General features: G+C 41.6%; 1 protein-coding gene across 1 annotated transcript in view; it reads left to right on the top strand.

The window, feature by feature from the left end:
• Positions 1-22299, top strand: part of LOC124507605 (ankyrin repeat domain-containing protein 26-like) — a 705441-nt gene that overhangs the window by 123545 nt on the left and 559597 nt on the right. The window contains 2 exon segments of the mRNA XM_047073901.1: positions 14833-14962; positions 15273-15334. Of these exon segments, the coding sequence (XP_046929857.1) occupies positions 14833-14962; positions 15273-15334 (192 nt within the window).

The following is a 22299-nucleotide window of genomic DNA, read 5'->3' as shown; positions in this document are numbered from 1 at the left end:
ACTACTAGGGCAATATTAGGTCATAATAATCTTTTTTTTTATGGGATTAAGCTTTCATTATGATTCTTAGGTATGATCAACATAATGATTTTTGATTTAAAATTAGAATGAAAATCTCTTAATTATATGGAAAACCCAGGTTTGATTCCTATGGTGCTGAACCCCTGTTTATAGGTATAAGATTTCGGATCATGTTCACCAATTGTTTTCTTGCCTAAGTATACAAATAACTGTTGTATTTTTGTGCTTTGTTTATGCATTTTCATATACTTCCAAAGGGGAGACAGTACCCCTATTGTGTTACTTTGATCTCTATTTTAATGTTCAAGGTGACTGTATCATGAGTTAGTATATGCTAAGAGTAGCTTCAATGGATACCATATTTTGTTGTTTTTGTTGTTTCATACATTTAATAAGCCTGAGTTTTGACATCAGTTTTAAGTTCACAGCAAAATATAATAGGAAGTACAGAGAGTCTCCATATACCATACCACGCTCCCGTACACGCCTAGCCTCCCCTGTTGTTAACATCTTGCACGACAGTGGTCCATTTTTAGTAGGATTTTTCTTTTCAGTTCCTTGGTTGAGTTTTGAGCGAGAGAGCATGCATGCGTGTGAGCAGCCAAGGGGCAGAGGGAGAGGGGGGAAAGAATCCTGTGCTGTCAGCACAGAGCCTGATGCAGGACTTGATCCCATGAACTGTGAGATCCTGACCTGAGCTCAGATCCAGAGTTGGACGCTGAAGCAACTGAGCCACCCAGGCACCCTGACGACAGTGGTGCATTTTCTACGGACACGAACTCTTCATTTGGAGGCCAAGTCTCTAATGTGCATTAGTGTTCAGCCTTGGTGTTATACATTCTATGAGTTTTAACAAATGTGCAATGATGTGAATCCACCTTTGTGGTATCGTGTGAAAGAGTTCCACGGCCTTAAAAGTCCTCTGTGCTGTGCCCGTTTATCCCTACGTTCACCCCAACCCTTAGCTCCATAGCCTTGCTCTTTCCAGGTGTCATATAGTTAGAATCATAGAGTGGATGTCTTTGAATGTTTAGAAAGTGAAAATATCCCGGTAATTGAATGTAGGCATTCAAGCTATTCTTTGCCCTTTGTTTCGTTTAGTTGCTCATCAGTAGAGGATCTGATGACCTCTGCCTTCCATGAAAAGAAGTATGATTTCTCTAGATGTGTGTCACCTAATGGGGAGGGTTGAGAAAAATGACATCATGAACCACTACAGAGCACTCACATTGGGATCCTCCTCCTCTGTGATGTGCGGTGGGTCTAGATAGACTCTCTAGCAATGGAAGGAGACAGCCTCAAGAGGTTAGAACGATATCAAACTGGAATGCCAAATCTTTCCTTCTTACCTTGCCAATGGAAATAAGGCCAGGGAGAGTCTGTTTGCTATGGTTTGGCCATGCTGCAAAGTACCATGGCTATAGAGCACACTTTGTGAGGGGGTGTTTCCTCCTAAAACTGAAGAGTGTCTGCTGAAGAGCTGGGGAAGTTCTGCCGTGTTACCGCAAAATAAAGATACTCTCTTTCAACTCCTCTAGGAGTGGAAGTCCAGAAAAATCATGCTAGTTTCAGTCTGACATTGTCCGCTCATGATAATCATTCTCCTAACGATACCAGTTTCCTCCAGTGCCATAGAGTCGGTCAGTGATGGCCATTGTAAACATCAGTTCCCCTGTAGGTGTCAAATTCTGATAAAACCCATTCTTGCTTTTGGTCAATATAGAGGAGAAAGTAAGATTTCTTAGTGCCTTAAGCCTACGAATGGGATAATTACCATTCAGTGTAGTGTGGTTTCCAGGTGTGGTCCCAAAGCAATACTTTTTCACAAATCATAAGCCGTACACTTGTAATTTCCTCTATTTTTCGATTGTTGATTTAACATGTATTTTGCTTTCTTCTTTAGGAGCAGATCAGAATGCTGAGGAAGATTCTATAGCCAGGTAGGATTTTTATGGATTTGTAAAAATGACATTTGCTGGGCCACCCGGGTGGCTCAGTCGGTTAAGGGTGTGACTCTTGACTTCAACTCAGGTTTGTGAGTTCAAGCCCCACGTCGGGTTTTGCGCTGACAGCCTCCTTGGGATGTCTTTCCCGATTTCTGTGTGCACTCACTCTCAAAGTATAAAGGAATGAAATGAAATGAAACGGATAATGAAAGGAAAGGAAAGGGAATGAATGAACTGAAAATTATGTGTCTCCTAAGGGAACGCAGAGAACAAAACCAGTTGTTGCGTGTTCTACACTGGACCAGACACTATATCCTACGGGTACCGTCTGTTCAGTTATATAGTCATTGTACAGCTTTGCAAAGTAGCTGTGTTATTGTAGCCTACTTTTTATTGCTTTGGCAACTGTGGTTCAGGGAGGTTGATGACTCGACCATGATTCCATAGTTAACGGGTAGCTGAGGGGCTTTGCCCGTCAGCCCTTGAAGCTTCCGCATCCATTCTCTGGTTCCTCAGCAGCACTGAGATGAAGATACAGATCCTGGGGCAGATCAACTCAGAATGTCAAAGATAATGATGTCAGAACACCAATTTAGGGATTGCTTAAGAACCCAGGTTAATCCAAGCATGTGGCCTCATATATTTGACCACTAGTGCTAACAGAAGTCATTAGTGCAGTGGTAAATAGTCCCTTGTTTTTAACATCTGAGATTTTAGGGTGGACGTCAGCTGTGGCCATGGTGTCAAGGCTTTTACATGATAAGCAGGATGTCGTCAGGCAAGTCCTTAGAGATAGTGATATCCCCTCTTCTTGAGACAAATGAGTTTTCTGTAAGGGAAGGATATCTAGTTGTAGACCATGTTACATTAATTAAACTCACTCTCTATTTTGAGGATATTGCTATATGATTCTCTGTTGCCTAAGTTCCCAGCTGGTTTCCCTTTGGGCTAGTACCCTTGTCTAGTTCTAGTTCCCTTTGGGCTAGTACCCTTGCGTTTTTTGGAGTTTTTTTTTTTTCCCCATGACTTTTTGTACTGTGTTTTTGCCTTTGGACTTTCTTCTCTGGATTCCTTGGTATTTCTTTCTTTTTTTTTTTCCAATAATTTGCCCACTTCTGCCAGCTAAGGACCCTCCATTTTTCCAGAGGCCAAATCAAAAGCACTTAGGGTCTCAAGATTTAGGGAACCTCAGACATTAATTCCTCAAAACACCCTCTGGTACGTCAACCTATGTTTCACCTCCTTGCCCAATGGTTGTTTCCCTGGAGAATTTGAAACTCCAAAGAGAATGAAGTGACCTATTTGCATATGATAAGTGACAGAAATGCATTTCAAATTCTGGTTTTCTTTCTTTCTTTCCTTTCTTCCTTCTTTTTTGTCTTCATCTTGCAGGCATCTGTTTTAATAATAGAAAGCTGGGGAGTGGGTCTAATGAATACAATGAAGGAGGGTAAGAATCGAATTAGCAGAGGAGACCAGGTGTCAAGGAGAACAACACTGAGTTGGTTAGGGATACGAGTTTGAGAAAAGATGTCAGAATATGGGGGTTTATGCCAAGTGAGACAAAGGTGAATGACAGGAATGAAGGACCCAGGATTAGGGGAGTTGTTTCGAAAGGCATAATCAAATAGAGAGTTCAAGAGGGTCGTGACCAGGTTTCTGCTTTTGTGTGTGTTGGTTTCATTGAAGGTGCGAGCATACCTCAGCTTTTCTGATGAGAGAGATTAACAATCCTTTGAGCTGCTGGGAAGAGTCTGTTTACAGCAAATAGAAATATGATATCCCCTACTTCCAGCCCAACTGAGGGAGGATAGCTTAGATCCTCTCAAGGAATTGGGGGCGGGTGGTGGAGATTGCGAACATCAGGGATGTATGGCCCAAGGCAAGCTGTCTCCTCACTCCACCTCTTTTCCTAAATCTGTGATGCCCTTCCCATGTACTTGTAGGGCTGGGCAGGGGTAGGACTGACTTGTCAGATCAGTAAGGGAGCTTCATCTGGATCGGTGATAACATGCCTATGTTGAGGTGACTGTGTGGATGACTGAGACTCCCAGTTCGCTTGTTCTCCAGGAGCAGGACATGGTTCCTACCCTCGGTCATTTGAGCCCATCCTTGTTGTAGGAGTGTATGGCTTCATAGGCTAAAGATTGAAAGGTTGGGGGATGCCACAGAACCGTGCCGAAGAGTGATGTAGGAGTGGGAGCTCATAGGGAAGAAAATAGTCAGGCAGCGTATAGAGAAACAGAGGCACAACTACCAGGACCGTTTTGATCACAGTCTCCGTCCTTGGGTAGCTGAATGCCCCTGAAGGCTTGGAATGTCTTGCTAGTTATTATGGACCTAAATAAGGCAAGACCAGTGTGGGAACAAAGTTGGCCTTGGGAACTTTGAATCTTCCAATCTCTAGTTAGTACTACCACTCATATCATAGAAACCTAAACTTTGATACGTTTACTTAAACGGAGGTCTACCTGACACACAATGTAATACGTGATGCAACAACTCTGGATGTTTCCCCGTGATCGCCATAAGCGTAGCTCCCATCTGTTAATGTATGATGCCATTACGATACCACTGACTAGATTCCCTATGCTGTACCTTTGAGCCTTGTGATTTATTCATTGTATAACTGGAACCCTGAACTCCCCTCTCCCCTTCACCCACTTTGTCCATCCCCCCACCTCCCCTCCCTTCTGGCAAGAGTCAAAGCTCTGCATTTATGGGTCCGTTTCTGCTTTTGCTCTGTTTGTTCATTTATTCCCCTTTTTACATTCTACACAGAAGTGAAATCATATAGGATTTGTCTTTCTCTGTCTGACTTATTTCACTTACCCTCATGCCATCTAGGTACATCCATGATGTTGCAGATGGCAGGATCTCATTCTCATTCATAGCTGCGTAATATTTCAGTGTGTGTGTGTGTGTGTGTGTGTGTGTGTGTGTGTGTGTGTCTGCGTGTGTGTGTGTGGTCTCTTCATGTATTGGTGGACACTTGGGTTGCTTCCGTATCTTGTCTATTGTAAATAATGCTATAATAAAGACAGGGGTGCCTATATCTTTTCAAATTAATACCTCCATTTCCCTTGGGTAAATAAATACCCAGTAGTGGAATCACTGGATCGTATGGTATTTGTGTTTTTAATTCGTTGAGGCCCCTCCATAGTGGCTTTCACTGTGGCGATACCAATTTATATCCCATGACCGGTGCACAACGGTTGTTTTTCCTCCACACCCTGAGCAACCCTTGTTGTTTCCTGTGTGTTGAAACTGAGCCATTCTGACAGATGTGAGGTGAGAAGTCATTGTGGTAACGTTTATACATTTCATTTTCAACCATTTCAGAGCATTGTCTGCCTGTCACATTTGGTTATTGGAAACTCAGACTGGGTCTTTCCTGGAGATTTCACAGGTTAGGAGAGGTCGAGGCCAAATAGAGAACAGAAAGCTTTTTTTAAAACAGGGTCCAAATTGTGAAAGACCTGTACTCTGGAAACCGTAAAACACTGATGAAAGAAATTGAAGGTGACGGAAAGAAAGAGAAAGACATCCGATGCTCACAGATGGGAAGAATACATATTTTTAAAGTGCCTACACTACCCAAAGCCATCTACAGATGTCATGCAATCCCTGTCACCATACCAACAGCATTTGTCACAGAGCTAGACAAACAAGCCTAACCGTTGTATAGAACCACAAAAGACCTTGAATGGCCAAAGCAATATTGAAAACGAGGAACCCTGGAGGTACCGCAATCTCAGCTTTCAAGTTGGATTCCAAAGCTGTAGTAATCCAAACAGGATGGTGGGTACTGGCGTACAAAATAGCCTTATAGCTCAGTGGAATAGAACCGCAAACCCAGACATAAATCCACCACTGTATGGTCAGTTCATCTTCTACAAACAGGAAAGACTATCCAGTGGGGAAAAGGCATGCTCTTCACCAAATGGTGTTGGCAAAACTGGACAAGCCACATGCCAAAGAATGAACCTGGACCAATTTCTGTACCATACACACAAATAAACTCAAAATGAATTCAACACCTAAGTGTGAGACTTGAAACCATAAAAAAAAAAATCCTTGAAGAGAGCACAGGCCGTCATTTCTCTGACTTTGGCTGTAGCCACATTTTACTAGTTATGTCTCTTGAGCCAAGGGAAATAAAGCAAGAATAAAGTTTCGGGACTATATCAACGTACGAAGCTTTTGCACAGGGAAGGAAACCGTCAAAACTGAAAGGCAACCTCTGGAATGGGAGAACAAATTTGGAAATGTTTTGCAAATCCAGTAAAGGGTTAGTATCCACAATGTCTAAAAAATGGATACATGTCAACATCACGCCCCTCCAAAAAAGCTCAGTTTACAAATGAGCAGTAGACATAACCAGACACTTTTCCAAAGACAACATACAGATGGTCAACAGACACATGAAAAGATGCTCCCCCAAACTACAACGAGATACCACGTCACACCTGTCAGAATGGCTACACTCCAAGACACAAGAAGCCAGTGTTTGCGACGATGTGGAGACAAAGGAAACCTCTTGCACCGTTGGTGGAAATGCAAATGGGGGTGGCCCCTGTGGAAACCAGTATGGAGGTTCCTCACAAAATTAAAACCAGAACTCTCCTATGATCCAGTAATTGCACTACTGGATACTACCCAAGAGAATACAAAAACACGAATTCCACGGGACACACACACTCCTGTGTTTATTGCAGCATTATTTCCAACAGCCAGCGCAAGCGTCCATTGACAGCTGAGTGAACCAAGAAGAAGCCCTATATGAATGTATGTGTGTGTGTATATGTATATCCACACACACACACACACACACACACGCACACACACACACACTGTAGTATTAACTCAAACATAAAACAATGAAATCTTGGCATTTGCAATCACCTGGATGGAGCCTGAGTGTAGTATGATAAGCAAAGTCAGGGAAAGACCAATGCCATATGATTTTACTCATGTAGCACTTAAGAAACAACAAAGGAGCAAAGGGAGGAAACAAAAGGGGAGAGAAACCAAGCAATAGGCTCTTAAGTGCAGAGAAGAAACGGCTGGTTGCGGAGTGGAGGTGAGTGGTGGGAGGGGTGAAAGAGATGATGGGGATGAAGGAGTGCCCTTGTCATGATGAGCACGGGGTGAGTATGGAGTTGGTGAATCACTGTATTGTACAACTTAAACCAATATAACTCTGGATGTTGCTATTACTGGCATTAAAATAAAACTTAATGAAAAAACCAGAGACCAATTTTAAAGATACCAAGAAACGTCGTGGAATAAACAGATAGGCGACCTTTCCCTTAACTTTTTTAAATTTTGTGTTTAAATGAATGAACATGTTTTTCTTGTTTTTTTTTTTTTTTTTTTTTTTTTTTTTGCTCTAAAGGCTTTCCGACAAACCTGGTCCTGATGATTCATGGTCTACATCATCTAGCCAAGTCTTAGATTTTGGTACCAAGGTAAAGTACCCTCCTGTGAAACTCACTTTCCTGCTCTGAATTGAGTTTTCTCCCTTATTTACTCTGAACATTTAAGAGGAGCCTGTGTATCATCATTTTATGTGTGTCATGGAAAGTTACCAAGAACAAACCACTTTACAGATACATGACGCGTTGAATGTTTTGTTTTGTTTTGTTTTGTTTTGTTGTACTTTGGTAAATCCTACAGGTGGAGGCTGATAAAAGAATGGGCTGGAAAATATATAATGACCGTCATATTATATTGGGAAAAGCTTTCCCCTCATGGAGGCAATATGACATTTGCATAAGGATAAGGATTCTTACTGTGATAGTAACATGACTGATGATACTCATGCCTAAATGAAACCTGATTGGGTCCACGTATCTATTGTAGGTTGCCCCACTCCCCCCCCCCCACCAGCCCCGGGTAAGTTTTATTTTGGTGACATACAGGATTTTCCTTTGGCTCTATCCTTTGTTCTACATTTAGACTAAAATAATATTAGAAAATGTAGACATTTAGATGTTTACATTATTTCTCAACATTTACCTTACAAAAGTGTTCCCCTGTAGTTTTGAAATAACTGCATGAAGAGTAAGTTAAAATTGTGCATCTCCCTGAAGAATACGTGTTTTGCTGAAAAGAGTAGCTCTATGAGCAGAGGCTCTTCCTAGCCAAGTTGTCAAATTTCTGATTTCAGAAATCTTTCCTATTCTAGCTTTGAACACTATCTCCTCCTAGTCCTTGTGTCAGATTCTAAAATGTAAAGTTTCAGACATCTGATATTTATTTCAGTATTCATTTCAAAGCCCCTCAGTCATGATAAGCTCCTGGAGGTTAGGAAACACACTTGTCAGACTCCTGGAGCTCCTAGAATAACGTCTTGCTTGGAAGAAGCAATGTCATGGTTTTTGAATGTGAATAAATGAGTAGGGAAATGGAATTCCGTAGAATGGAGTTTGAAAAGTAACAAAATACGCATGATATATCACAATTAAATGTGTGAATTTAAAAAGTCAGGCTTCAGTTTATATTCCGTTTTAGTGTTTAACATGTATAAACGCAAATGAATTCTATTGAGGAAATCAGGAGTTACATAAGAAAGAAGGTTACAGTATATTTTTAGTATCCTCCTATTGTGAGCTTAAATTTGCAGAGAAAAAGTCCTCAGCCTTTGTTTGTGTAACCCCATCTGTGTCCCATTACACACATCCTTTGAAGGTTCCCATTTCTTCCTAGAATTCTCATTCCCAATTCTTTCTCCATAGTGAATGTTGACGTATTAGGAACCTCTCTTTTTCTGTTCTTTTGTTAGTCTAGTAATAATCTCTAGCTTTTCGGAAGCGATAGATGCCAGGAATTGAACAGTTTCTTTATAGTTAAAAAATTTAAATTCTTTATTCCAGCATTTATAACCAGATAACTGTAGAGTGATAAGAGTCAGTATTATTAGGGATATACTGTGAATCAAAGCCTCTCTTTTACATAAATATTAGATAGATAGATAGATAGATAGATAGATAGATGGATATAGATATAGATAGATAGGTATAGAAAGATACAGATAGAGATATAAATATAATATACAGTTACATACACATATATACTTACACTTATATATATACACACACATACATGTATACATATATATGTACACATACACACACACACATATATATATATATATATATATATATATATACATACATACACACACATATATAGAGACATATATCTTTAAAAGGTTTAAAGAGACAATTGTTCATAGTATATTCCCAATCCTACTTATGTTACCTGTTGAAAAATGTATGTTGTTTCCACTTACCTTCTTTTGCTCACATTTTTCCTTTTCTTTTTTGTCTTAAGCTCATGCTTAATTGATTGGTATTGTGTTTTTTTTTTTCTTTTTCCCTCTTCTCCCCCCATGCTTTTTACGGTATTTTTAAAATTTTTTAAAGTTTCTTTATTTTTGAGACAGAGAGAGACACAGAGTGCAAGCGGGGTAGGGGCAGAGACAGAGGGAGACACAGAATCCAAAGCAGGCTGCAGGCTCCGAGCTGTCAACACAGAGCTCAACGTGGGGCTGAAACCCACAACCCGTGAGATCATGACTCATGAGCTGAAGGTGGATGCTGAACTGACTGTGCCACATACGTGTTCCCCGCATCAGGCTCTTTTTTAACGGTTTACCCCTACCCTAATTTGTCCTTGCAGAAACTATTTCTTTAGTGTCTGTTCTTTTAGTACGTCACTTTCTGTCAACTCCATTGTCAACATATTGGTTATGGAATTCTACTGTCTGTGTGTGGTTTCCACCCAGGACTCATTGCCCCACAAGGTTTATTATTCTTGTTTTTCTCTTTCTTGGAAGGGGCTGAGCTAAATGGTTTTGAAATGTTTACATTTCCCTTGGAAAGGGAGGGAGAGAGAGAAAGAATGAGCAAGTGCTCGTTGTTGTGATCTGACAATAGGCAAGGTATGATCTCAGTCCTTTTATATTTGTGGAGGGCTGTTTTGTGACCCAGGATGTCACTTGGAGTCATTGGAGAATGTTCTATGTGCACTTAAGAACAACGTGCATTCTACTGCTGTTCAATGAAAGGATTTTAATATATCAGTTTTGATATCCATGTATATAAATGCATATATATTAGGCCAATATATATCTATGTATATCTGAATACATCTGGTCCAATGACACATTGGATCTGTGTTTCCATACTGATTTTCTGCCTTGACGATCCGCCTATTGCCATGAGTGGAGTCTTAAAGTCGTCTACCATCATGGTATTTGTATGTATACATTTAATCATGTTTGTGATTAATCGACTCATATGTGTGGGCGTTTCACTTTGGGGCCATAAACATTTGCAAGTGTTAGCTCCTCTTGATGGGTAGACCCCTTAATTATGACCCAATGCCCTTCTGACTCTGTTACTATGGTCTCTGGTTTAAAATCTAGTCTTTCTGGTGGAAGTGTGGCGACTCCAGCTTTCTTTTGACTTCTAGTAGCATGATAGGTGGTTCTCCATACCTTCACTTTGAATCTGGAGGTGTCCTGGGGTCTAAAATCAGTGTCTTGTTGACAACATATGGATAGATCTTGTTCTTTGGTTTTGTTTTGTGTTTTACCCATTCTGATTCCCTGTGTCTTTTGATTGGGGCATTGAGTCCATTCACATTCAGAGTGATTAGTTAAACACATGGATTTAGTGTCATTGTGTTATCTGAAGGTTTCATGCTTTTGGTGAGGCCTCTGGTTCTTTGTAGTCTCTGCTGCTTTCCACTCACAGACTATCCCCTTAGCATCTCCTGTAGGGCTGGTTTAGTGGTCATGAACTCCCTTAGGGTGTGTGTGTCTGGGAAAGCCTTTCTCTCTCTTTCTATTCTAAATGACAGCCTTGCTGGGGAAGGGATTCTTTCCGCATATATTCCCATTCAGCACATTGACCGTTTCCTACCCCTCCCTTCTGCCCTGCCAAGTTTCTTGGACAGGTCTGCTGCTACCCTTATGTGTATTCCCATGTCGATTAAGACTCGTTTGTCCCTAGCTGCTTTCAGAATTCTCTTCTTATCATTGTATTCTTCCGGTTTCGCTATGACATGTCGTGGTGTTGGCCTGGTTTTGTTGATTTGGAAAGGAATTCTCTGTGCTGCGAAGACTTGGATGCCTGTTTCCTTCCCCTCATGAGAGAAGCTCTGAGCTATATGTTGTTCAAATAAACCTTCTGCCCCTTTCTCTCACTCTTCTTCTTCTGGGACTCGTAGGATGTGGCTAATATTTCATCTCACTGAATCACGTAGGTCTCTAGTACCTGCCTCGTGATCTAGTCATTGCCTTCCTTTCCTTTCTCTGCTTCATCTTTGTCCACCATTGGATCTTCTGTTTCACCAATTCTGTCTGCTGCTTCTCCCGTCCTTGCTGTCACTGCATCTAGTTTACTTTGTATCTCCTTTACACCATTTCATTTTCAGCGTTCATCGTGACGATTCCTTAGGTCCTTGATCTCTGAAGCAGGAGATTGTCTGCTGTCTTCTGTGCGTGGTTTCAAGCGCAACTATGCGTCTTGTGAGTGTCATTCCAAAAATGTGCTCACATATATTGTTTCTGTCTCTTTGAGCCCTTCTCTGGCTATCCTTTCTTCCCGGAATTTTTTTTGAGGAGAATTCTTCAATTTCGTTGTTTTGGCTAGATTCCTGCCCTTTATGTGTGTTAATAGCTTGTTCTGTGTCCCACACCTGCGAGTACTACTATAATAAAAAGAGCTCCTACACTGCCCAGGGCCTGGCAGTTCAACAAATGTTTTTGGAGTGTGTTGTGTGCACTCTTTTGGTGCGTCTTTGGCTGCTTTTCTCGCTACTTGGAATGGTGGTTTGGGCCTTCCACCTGGTGTGCTTTGATTTGTTTGTTGAAGTAATCCTGGAGAAAAGGAGAAGAAGGTGGTGAATAATCCTTTGCCCAAACAAAAAGAGAAATGACTGGAGTGGAAAAAAAGACCAGGCAGTGACTCTAAGGAGCTCTAGGGCTTAATCCAGAAAGAGAGGGAGGAAAATGCAGAAGGAGATCTAGAAAAGTATAGAGAAAATGCACAATCAAGCAAAGAACCAGAACAGAGGAAGAAAGGAAAAAAATATATAGATATATCTTAATATATACCTATATACCTATATAGGTATATAGGTATATATATAGGTATATAGGTATATATTAAGATATATCTATATATGTAGATATATAATTAGCTTTGACCCACGTGAACTTGAGACTACTAGGCTGTTTCCAAAGGGAGACGAGGAAAGAGGAGAGTAGGAAGAGAAAAAAGGGGAAAGAGAAGAAAGGGAAAGCAAAGGAAAGAAATGATTGGCGCCTGGGTGGGTCAGTTGGTGAAGCATCCGACTCTTGAATTTGGCTCACGTCATGTTTTGCTGTACGTGGGTTCTTAACCCCCATCAGGCTCTGCAGTGAGAGCATGGATCTTGCTTGGATTCTTTCTCCTCTCCTATATCTGCACCTCTCCTGCTTGATCACTCACTTTCTCTCTCAAAATAAAGAAATAAACATTAAGACAGAGAAGAAAAAGATAAAAAGAATAGTAATTCAAATGAGAACAAACAAACAAAGGTAGAAAACCAGAGGAGAGTTGTCCACTGGTGTCTGTGACAGGTGGTTGTGCTGGTCTACGGGAGGGGCTGTCTGGTCCCATCAGTGTCAGTCTCACTACCACAGAGAGCAGTTATGAGGCACAAAGAGGCAGGGTTTTGTGTAATTGGCCTGCCTCCACTGAGGCTCACTGTCCATTCCTTGAAGCCCCATGATGATTGTCATGGAGAGAGAAATGGCGACACCCCAATCTCTCCTGCCCACACGAGGTGTCTCAAAGCTCATTGTTTAGGTCGTCCTCACAGAATATCCTGGGGGCCCGGCTTGCTGCAAATTCTCCTGTACTCCCTGAGCACTGAGCTGGGATTCAAAACCCTATAGGATCCCGCTTTACTCAGACCTGGTTTTGGAGTAGGACCACTCTGCCCAGTTGACAAAGGGCCTCTGGCTCATGCCTGCAGAGTCTTTTCCCTTGGGCAGGGCAATACCTCCCCTTTCCACCATACTCAAGGTGTTCTCTCCCAGTGTCTCACTGAGAGCCTATGGGCAGCTCCCTCCCCACCAGGCATGGGAGGTGGCAGCTCTTTTCTAGAGAAAGTCTGGCAACCTTGAAAATTCTGTTTTTTAGCTTCTAAGGCTGTTTTGCAAAGTAGAATTGGCTCTCTGGACCTCTCCTTGGTCTGTGTTCCGGACAGGTTTTCTCATATCCAAATACACTTCCCACAGCCTCTCTCTCTACCTTCCTTTCGTTTCTCCACCAAAGGGCTTCCCCCACTCCATGCCTGTGCAGACCATTTTATTTCTCCCAATCCGCATACACACCCTTCTGTTCCCGCCAAGTTGTGTCTTTGCACCTGTGGAGATTTTTCTGTCCCTCTGCAGCCTGTATTCCTGGTATTCCAAGTGTTGTGACCTCAATACTGCTGTGTTTGAGGGTCAAGGGAAATTCTGATAACTCTCCTCTGCCATCTTTCCTCCTCCTGCCTCCTTTTATTTTCCTTTTCACAATTTTACACTTCTGTGTAGGTTTGCATTATTATATCAGTTTAATATGTTTTATAGATATTTACGATGGGCTTTTCTTACAGGAAATGTATTGATTTGAATTTTCTTTTTTTTCCTTTTTTTAAAGTTTATTCATTTATTAATTGTAGAGAGAGACAGAGAGAGCTTAAGTGGGGAGGGGAAAAGAGACAGAGGGAGAGAGAGAAAATCCCAAGCAGACCCTGCACTGTCAGCGCAAAACCAGATGTGGGGCTTGAACCCATGAACTGCGAGATCATGACCTGAGCCAAAATCAAGAGTCAGTTGCGAACTGAATGAGGCATTCAGGCGGCCCTAACATTTTCTTTGGAAGTCCCCTGGGTACTTTTAATTTAATATGCCTTAGTTTAAACACATTGTTTCTGACCCATTTCCTTTCCTCTTCTCTGACTCTTTTTAATCTGCTCTAATAAATAGATAATAAATAGCAGCCCTGGAACAGGAAACGTCCTGGACTCCGAACTTCCCTGAAATCACCGCATCCACTCACTCACCACATTCGATATTTTGTACCTGCTTACCATTTTTCATATGTCATTCCTGTAATTCACTCGCTCAACTATAATTTTGCAGTACTCTTCTGGTTTTGCTTCCTTTACGTTCGTCCTACATTGCTGCCAGAGTGACCTTTCTAAAATATACTTGTGACGATGTCACTCCTCTGCTTATTCACTGGATCCCCATTACCTGAAGGTGAAAATTCACGTGCTAGCATAACGCTGCTCTTTTTTCTTTTTTGTTTTTTTTTTGGTTTCGTCCTGATGTTCTAGTAATATCTCTCTATCTATCCCATTCCCAAGAACTCTGTTCCAGTTTTGCCATATTGCATAGGTGTTGTCAGTTACTATATTATTTTATACTTGATTCTTTTGCCATTATAGAATGCGCTTCACACCCTCCCTGTGCACTGTCTGTCTTTTAAGATACAGCCCTATCTTCCCAGCGTTTGCTGAGCTTCCCAAATGTAAGTGTTTTCTCCTTTGTGCATTCACTGTACGTTATTCACTTCCCTTGCAGAACTAGTGGATGTTATTTTTCTGTCCTTACCTGTTTTCATGCATCTCTACTGCTACTAGCATATAGAACAGACTCTGTCTTTTATTTATATTTCCAGCTCTTCCCCAGATCATGGCTATGACTTGACAGATACAGTATGTGCTTGTCTTTTTGAGTGGGTGAGTGCGTGACCAAATGAATCAATGTGATATTTTTCTGAAGTTGGGTTTTTGTTTTGTGCTGTTTTTCTAGGAAGGAACTTCAAAGTCAACAATGGAAGCAAAGGCAGATGGTGTTGGTATTATTGAAAATGTGACACCAGAGCAAGCAGTTAATGACAGTTTGACTTCTGCTGGTGGAGTGCATAAAAATTACAGAAGTGGTAAGCTAGTGAATCTCTTTGAGTTGTTTTCCTATGATTAAATGGTAGTATGAAAAAAAATCTGGAAGTATGTAGATCCAAATATATTATCCTTTTCTCATCAAGGTATTTTTCTGTTGCTATCTTTCTTTAGAAGTATCCCAAGTACTACCCCCTTTTACTTCCGGAAAATCGTGAACCCTCTGAACATCTTTTCTGCTATTACTTTTATTTTATTGAAATATTCATGAATGGAGATAGACTTGTGTATGTGTTTATAATTCATAGTAACACATGTTTTCATTAATTTATCTGTGACCCTATTCTGTAGATATCACGTCGGCATTAAAATTAGGAGAAGAGGGAGATGTAGAATCACCTTCTCTTCCTGAGGTACTGTCTTCTTCTTATTTTTAAGTATAGGCATGGAGTGATGTTAAAACATCCAAGAGATGCGTTGACTTTGCCTTTTGAATGAATAAAATAACATCGCAGTCATACTTGTAGTAATATAAGTAAAGTAATGATGACCTATTCTAAGGTGACAACTAGGGAAGGAGGTAAAAAATTCCTGATCTCTCAGGCCCAGGCAGCTGCTGCATAATGCTACAAGCGCTGTATTTCAAATCAAAGACATGCTAGCATCTTGGTTCCGTCACTTCCTAGCTGTGGGATCTTGGAAAAACTTGCCTCTAGGTCAATGACCTCGTTCCTAAAAATGGCACCAATACCCACCTCTTGGTTATGCATAATGAACAAATGTGGCAACGTTTTGTAACCCGTAAAGGGTGCGATAGAAACAGAAGACAAAATGATCACAGTGGCTTTTAGTGACTTACTAAATATTGAGGATACTTTGGTGAATGTTTGTTTATTGTTGAGAGTGGGGTGGGGGGACAGAAGATACGAAGCAAGCTCTGCACTGAGAGCAAGGAGCCCAATGCAGGATTTGAACTCATGAATTGTGAGAACATGAGCTGAGCCAAAGTTGGGCGCTTAATCGACTAAGTCACCCAGGCCCCCTAAGAATATTTGTTTTAAATGTGAATATGTCTGAATGCCAATAAAATGGTCATAGGGTCCAGAAAAGAATGGGAAATTAGGAATGGGTTTTTGATTTTCTAACTTGGCACTATGTTAAGTTCTGGTAATCTCTTAGGGGAGACATCATATAGGTATACAGTTGACCCTTGAACCAGGTGGGTTTGTACTGTGGGAGTCCACTTACACACAGATATTTTTCAATAAATAGAGTACCATTCTGTAAATGTATTTTCTGTTCCTTATGGTTTCTTTTTCTATTAATTCTTTCTTTTGAGAGAGAGAGTGAGTACAGAGTACGTGGGTAGGTGAGGGCAGGGTGAGAGAGAGAATCCTAAGCCGATTCACACTGCAAGCATATGTTTTTCTCTTTTTTTTTTAAGGAGATTATTATTTTATTTATTTTTTATATATATATGAAATTTATTGACAAATTGGTTTCCATACAACACCCAGTGCTCATCCCAAAAGGTGCCCTCCTCAATACCCATCACCCACCCTCTCCTCCCTCCCACCCCCCATCAACCCTCAGTTTGTTCTCAGTTTTTAACAGTCTCTTATGCTTTGGCTCTCTCCCACTCTAACCTCTTTTTTTTTTCCTTCCCCTCCCCCATGGGTTCCTGTTAAGTTTCTCAGGATCCACATAAGAGTGAAACCATATGGTATCTGTCTTTCTCTGTATGGCTTATTTCACTTAGCATTACACTCTCCAGTTCCATCCACGTTGCTACAAAAGGCCATATTTCATTTTTTCTCATTGCCACGTAGTATTCCATTGTGTATATATACCACCATTTCTTTATCCATTCATCAGTTGATGGACATTTAGGCTCTTTCCATAATTTGGCTATTGTTGAGAGTGCTGCTATGAACATTGGGGTACAAGTGCCCCTATGCATCAGTACTCCTGTATCCCTTGGATAAATTCCTAGCAGTGCTATTGCTGGGTCATAGGGTAGGTCTATTTTTAATTTTCTGAGGAACCTCCACACTGCTTTCCAGAGCAGCTGCACCAATTTGCATTCCCACCAACAGTGCAAGAGGGTTCCCGTTTCTCCACATCCTCTCCAGCATCTATAGTCTCCTGATTTGTTCATTTTGGCCACTCTGACTGGCGTGAGGTGATACCTGAGTGTGGTTTTGATTTGTATTTCCCTGATAAGGAGCGACGCTGAACATCTTTTCATGTGCCTGTTGGCCATCTGGATGTCTTCTTTAGAGAAGTGTCTATTCATGTTTTCTGCCCATTTCTTCACTGGGTTATTTGTTTTTCGGGTGTGGAGTTTGGTGAGCTCTTTATAGATTTTAGATACTAGCCCTTTGTCCGATATGTCATTTGCAAATATCTTTTCCCATTCCGTTGGTTGCCTTTTAGTTTTGTTGGTTGTTTCCTTTGCTGTGCAGAAGCTTTTTATCTTCCTAAGGTCCCAGTAATTCACTTTTGCTTTTAATTCCCTTGCCTTTGGGGATGTGTCGAGTAAGAGATTGCTACGGCTGAGGTCAGAGAGGTCTTTTCCTGCTTTCTCCTCTAAGGTTCTGATGGTTTCCTGTCTCACATTTAGGTCCTTTATCCATTTTGAGTTTATTTTTGTAAATGGTGTGAGAAAGTGGTCTAGTTTCAACCTTCTGCATGTTGCTGTCCAGTTCTCCCAGCACCATTTGTTAAAGAGACTGTCTTTTTTCCATTGGATGTTCTTTCCTGCTTTGTCAAAGATGAGTTGGCCATATGTTTGTGGGTCTAGTTCTGGGGTTTCTATTCTATTCCATTGGTCTGTGTGTCTGTTTTTGTGCCAATACCATGCTGTCTTGATGATGACATCTTTGTAGTAGAGACTAAAGTCTGGGATTGTGATGCCTCCTGCTTTGGTCTTCTTCTTCAAAATTCCTTTGGCTATTCGGGGCCTTTTGTGGTTCCATATGAATTTTAGGATTGCTTGTTCTAATTTCGAGAAGAATGCTGGTGCAATTTTGATTGGGATTGCATTGAATGTGTAGATAGCTTTGGGTAGTATTGACATTTTGACAATATTTATTTTTCCAATCCATGAGCAGGGAATGTCTTTCCATTTCTTTAAATCTTCTTCAATTACCTTCATAAGCTTTCTATAGTTTTCAGCATACAGATCCTTTACATCTTTGGTTAGATTTGTTCCTAGGTATTTTATGCTTCTTGGTGCAATTGTGAATGGGATCAGTTTCTTTATTTGTCTTTCTGTTGCTTCATTGTTAGTGTATAAGAATGCAACTGATTTCTGCACATTGATTTTGTATCCTGCAACTTTGCTGAATTCATGTATCAGTTCTAGCAGACTTTTGGTGGAGTCTATCGGATTTTCCATGTATAATATCATGTCATCTGCAAAAAGAGAAAGCTTGACTTCATCTTTGCCAATTTTGATGCCTTTGATTTCCTTTTGTTGTCTGATTGCTGATGCTAGAACTTCCAGCACTATGTTAAACAACAGCGGTGAGAGTGGGCATCCCTGTCGTGTTCCTGATCTCAGGGAAAAAGCTCTCAGTTTTTCCCCGTTGAGGATGATGTTAGCTGTGGGCTTTTCATAAATGGCTTTTATGATCTTTAAGTATGTTCCTTCTATCCCGACGTTCTCAAGGGTTTTTATTAAGAAAGGGTGCTGGATTTTGTCAAAGGCCTTTTCTGCATCGATTGACAGGATCATATGGTTCTTCTCTTTTTTTTTGTTAATGTGATGTATCACGTTGATTGATTTGCGAATGTTGAACCAGCCCTGCATCCCAGGAATGAATCCCACTTGATCATGGTGAATAATTCTTTTTATATGCTGTTGAATTCGATTTGCTAGTATCTTATTGAGAATTTTGGCATCCATATTCATCAGGGATATTGGCCTGTAGTTCTCTTTTTTTACTGGGTCTCTGTCTGGTTTAGGAATCAAAGTAATACTGGCTTCATAGAATGAGTCTGGAAGTTTTCCTTCCCTTTCTATTTCTTGGAATAGCTTGAGAAGGATAGGTATTATCTCTGCTTTAAACGTCTGGTAGAACTCCCCTGGGAAGCCATCTCGTCCTGGACTCTTATTTGTTGGGAGATTTTTGATAACCGATTCAATTTCTTCGCTGGTTATGGGTCTGTTCAAGCTTTCTATTTCCTCCTGATTGAGTTTTGGAAGAGTGTGGGTGTTCAGGAATTTGTCCATTTCTTCCAGGTTGTCCAATTTGTTGGCATATAATTTTTCATAGTATTCCCTGATAATTGTTTGTATCTCTGAGGGATTGGTTGTAATCATTCCATTTTCATTCATGATTTTATCTCTTTGGGTCATCTCCCTTTTCTTTTTGAGAAGCCTGGCTAGAGGTTTGTCAATTTTGTTTATTTTTTCAAAAAACCAACTCTTGGTTTCGTTGATCTGCTCTACAGTTTTTTTAGATTCTATATTGTTTATTTCTGCTCTGATCTTTATTATTTCTCTTCTTCTGCTGGGTTTAGGCTGCCTTTGCTGTTCTGCTTCTATTTCCCTTAGGTGTGCTGTTAGATTTTGTATTTGGGATTTTTCTTGTTTCTTGAGATAGGCCTGGATTGCAATGTATTTTCCTCTCAGGACTGCCTTCGCTGCGTCCCAGAGCGTTTGGATTGTTGTATTTTCATTTTCATTTGTTTCCATATATTTTTTGGTTTCTTCTCTAATTGCCTGGTTGACCCACTCATTCGTTAGTAGGGTGTTCTTTAACCTCCATGCTTTTGGAGGTTTTCCAGACTTTTTCCTGTGGTTGATTTCAAGCTTCATAGCATTGTGGTCTGAAAGTATGCATGGTATAATTTCAATTCTTGTAAACTTATGAAGGGCTGTTTTGTGACCCAGTATATGATCTATCTTGGAGAATGTTCCATGTGCACTCGAGAAGAAAGTATATTCTGTTGCTTTGGGATGCAGAGTTCTAAATATATCTGTCAAGTCCATCTGATCCAATGTCTCATTCAGGGCCCTTGTTTCTTTATTGACCGTGTGTCTAGATGATCTATCCATTTCTGTAAGTGGGGTGTTAAAGTCCCCAGCAATTACCACATTCTTATCAATAAGGTTGCTTATGTTTATGAGTAATTGTTTTCTATATTTGGGGGCTCCGGTATTCGGCGCATAGACATTTATAATTGTGAGCTCTTCCTGATGGATAGACCCTGTAACTATTATATAATGTCCTTCTTCATCTCTTGTTACACCTTTAATTTAAAGTCTAGTTTGTCTGATATAAGTATGGCTACTCCAGCTTTCTTTTGGCTTCCAGTAGCATGATAAATAGTTCTCCATCCCCTCACTCTCAATCTAAAGGTGTCCTCAGGTCTAAAATGAGTCTCTTGTAGACAGCAAATAGATGGGTCTTGTTTTTTTATCCATTCTGATACCCTATGTCTTTTGGTTGGCGCATTTAATCCATTTACATTCAGTGTTATTATAGAAAGATACGGGTTTAGAGTCATTGTGATGTCTGTCTGTTTTATGCTTGTAGTGATGTCTCTGGTACTTTGTCTCACAGGGTCCCCCTTAGGATCTCTTGTAGGGCTGGTTTAGTGGTGACAAATTCCTTCAGTTTTTGTTTGTTTGGGAAGACCTTTATCTCTCCTTCTATTGTAAATGACAGACTTGCTGGATAAAGGATTCTCGGCTGCATATTTTTGCTGTCTAGCACCCTGAAAATCTCGTGCCAATTCTTTCTGGCCTGCCAAGTTTCAAAAGAGAGATCGGTCACGAGTCTTATAGGTCTCCCTTTATATGTGAGGGCACGTTTACCCCTTGCTGCTTTCAGAATTTTCTCTTTATCCTTGTATTTTGCCAGTTTCACTATGATATGTCGTGCAGAAGATCGATTCAAGTTACGTCTGAAGGGAGTTCTCTGTGCCTCTTGGATTTCAATGCCTTTTTCCTTCCCCAGTTCAGGGAAGTTCTCAGCTATTATTTCTTCAAGTACCCCTTCAGCACCTTTCCCTCTCTCTTCCTCCTCTGGGATACCAATTATGCGTATATTATTTCTTTTTAGTGTATCACTTAGTTCTCTAATTTTCCCCTCATACTCCTGGATTTTTTTATCTCTCTTTCTCTCAGCTTCCTCTTTTTCCATAACTTTATCTTCTAGTTCACCTATTCTCTCCTCTGCCTCTTCCATCCGAGCTGTGGTGGTTTGCATTTTGTTTTGCATTTCCTTTAAAGTGTTTTTCAGCTCCTCGTGACTGTTCCTTAGTCCCTTGATCTCTGTAGCAAGAGATTCTCTGCTGTCCTGTATACTGTTTTCCAGCCCAGCGATTAATTTTATGACTATTATTCTAAATTCACTTTCTGTTATATTATTTAAATCCTTTTTGATCAGCTCATTAGCTGTTGTTATTTCCTGGAGATTCTTCTGAGGGGAATTCTTCCGCTTGGTCATTTTGGATAGTCCCTGGTGTGGTGAGGACCTGCAGGGCCCTTCCCCTGTGCTGTGGTGTATAACTGGAGTTGGTGGGCGGGGCCGCAGTCAGTCCTGATGTCTGCCCCCAGCCCACCGCTGGGGCCACAGTCAGACTGGTGTGTGCCTTCTCTTCCCCTCTCCTAGGGGCGGGATTCCCTGTGGGGTGGTGTGGCCCATCTGGGCTACTTGCACACTGCCAGGCTTGTGGTGCTGGGGATCTGGCGTATTAGCTGGGGTGGGTAGGCAAGGTGCACGGTGGCAGGGGGGGCAGGCTTAGCTGGCTTCTCCTTAGGTGATCCACTTCAGGAGGGGCCCTGTCGCAGCCGGAGGGAGTCAGATCCGCTGCCGGAGGTTTGGCTCCGCAGAAGCACAGAGTTGGGTGTTTGCGCGGAGCGAGCAATTTCCCTGGCCGGAACCGGTTCCCTTTCGGATTTTGGCTGGGAGGTGGGCGGGGGAGATGGCGCTGGCGAGCGCCTTTGTTCCCCACCAAACTGAGCTCTGTCGTCCGGGGGCTCCGCAGCTCACCCTCCCTTTGTCCTCCAGCCTTCCCGCTTTCTGAGCAGAGCTGTTAACTTATGACCTCCCAGACGCTAAGTCGCGCTTGCTGTCAGAACACAGTCCGTCAGGCCCCTCCGCTTTTGCAAGCCGGACTCGGGGGCTCTGCTTGGCCGGCGAGCCGCCCTTCCGCCCCGGCTCCCTCCCGCCAGTCCGTGGAGCGCGCACCGCCTCGCCGCCCTTCCTACCCTCTTCCGTGGGCCTCTCGTCTGCACTTGGGTCCGGTGACTCCATTCTGCTAATCCTCTGGCGGTTTTCTGGGTTATTTAGGCAGGTATAGATAGAATCTAAGTGATCAGCAGGACGCGCGGTGAGCCCAGCGTCCTCCTACGCCGCCATCT

This window comes from Lynx rufus, unplaced genomic scaffold (genome assembly GCF_022079265.1).
Source record: "Lynx rufus isolate CCGP_SWC_20201006 ecotype Redwood Valley unplaced genomic scaffold, mLynRuf1.p SCAF_12, whole genome shotgun sequence".
Classification (NCBI taxonomy): Eukaryota; Metazoa; Chordata; class Mammalia; order Carnivora; family Felidae; genus Lynx; species Lynx rufus.
Note: the sequence above shows the minus strand (reverse complement) of the source record. Positions and strands in the feature narration are given on the sequence as shown.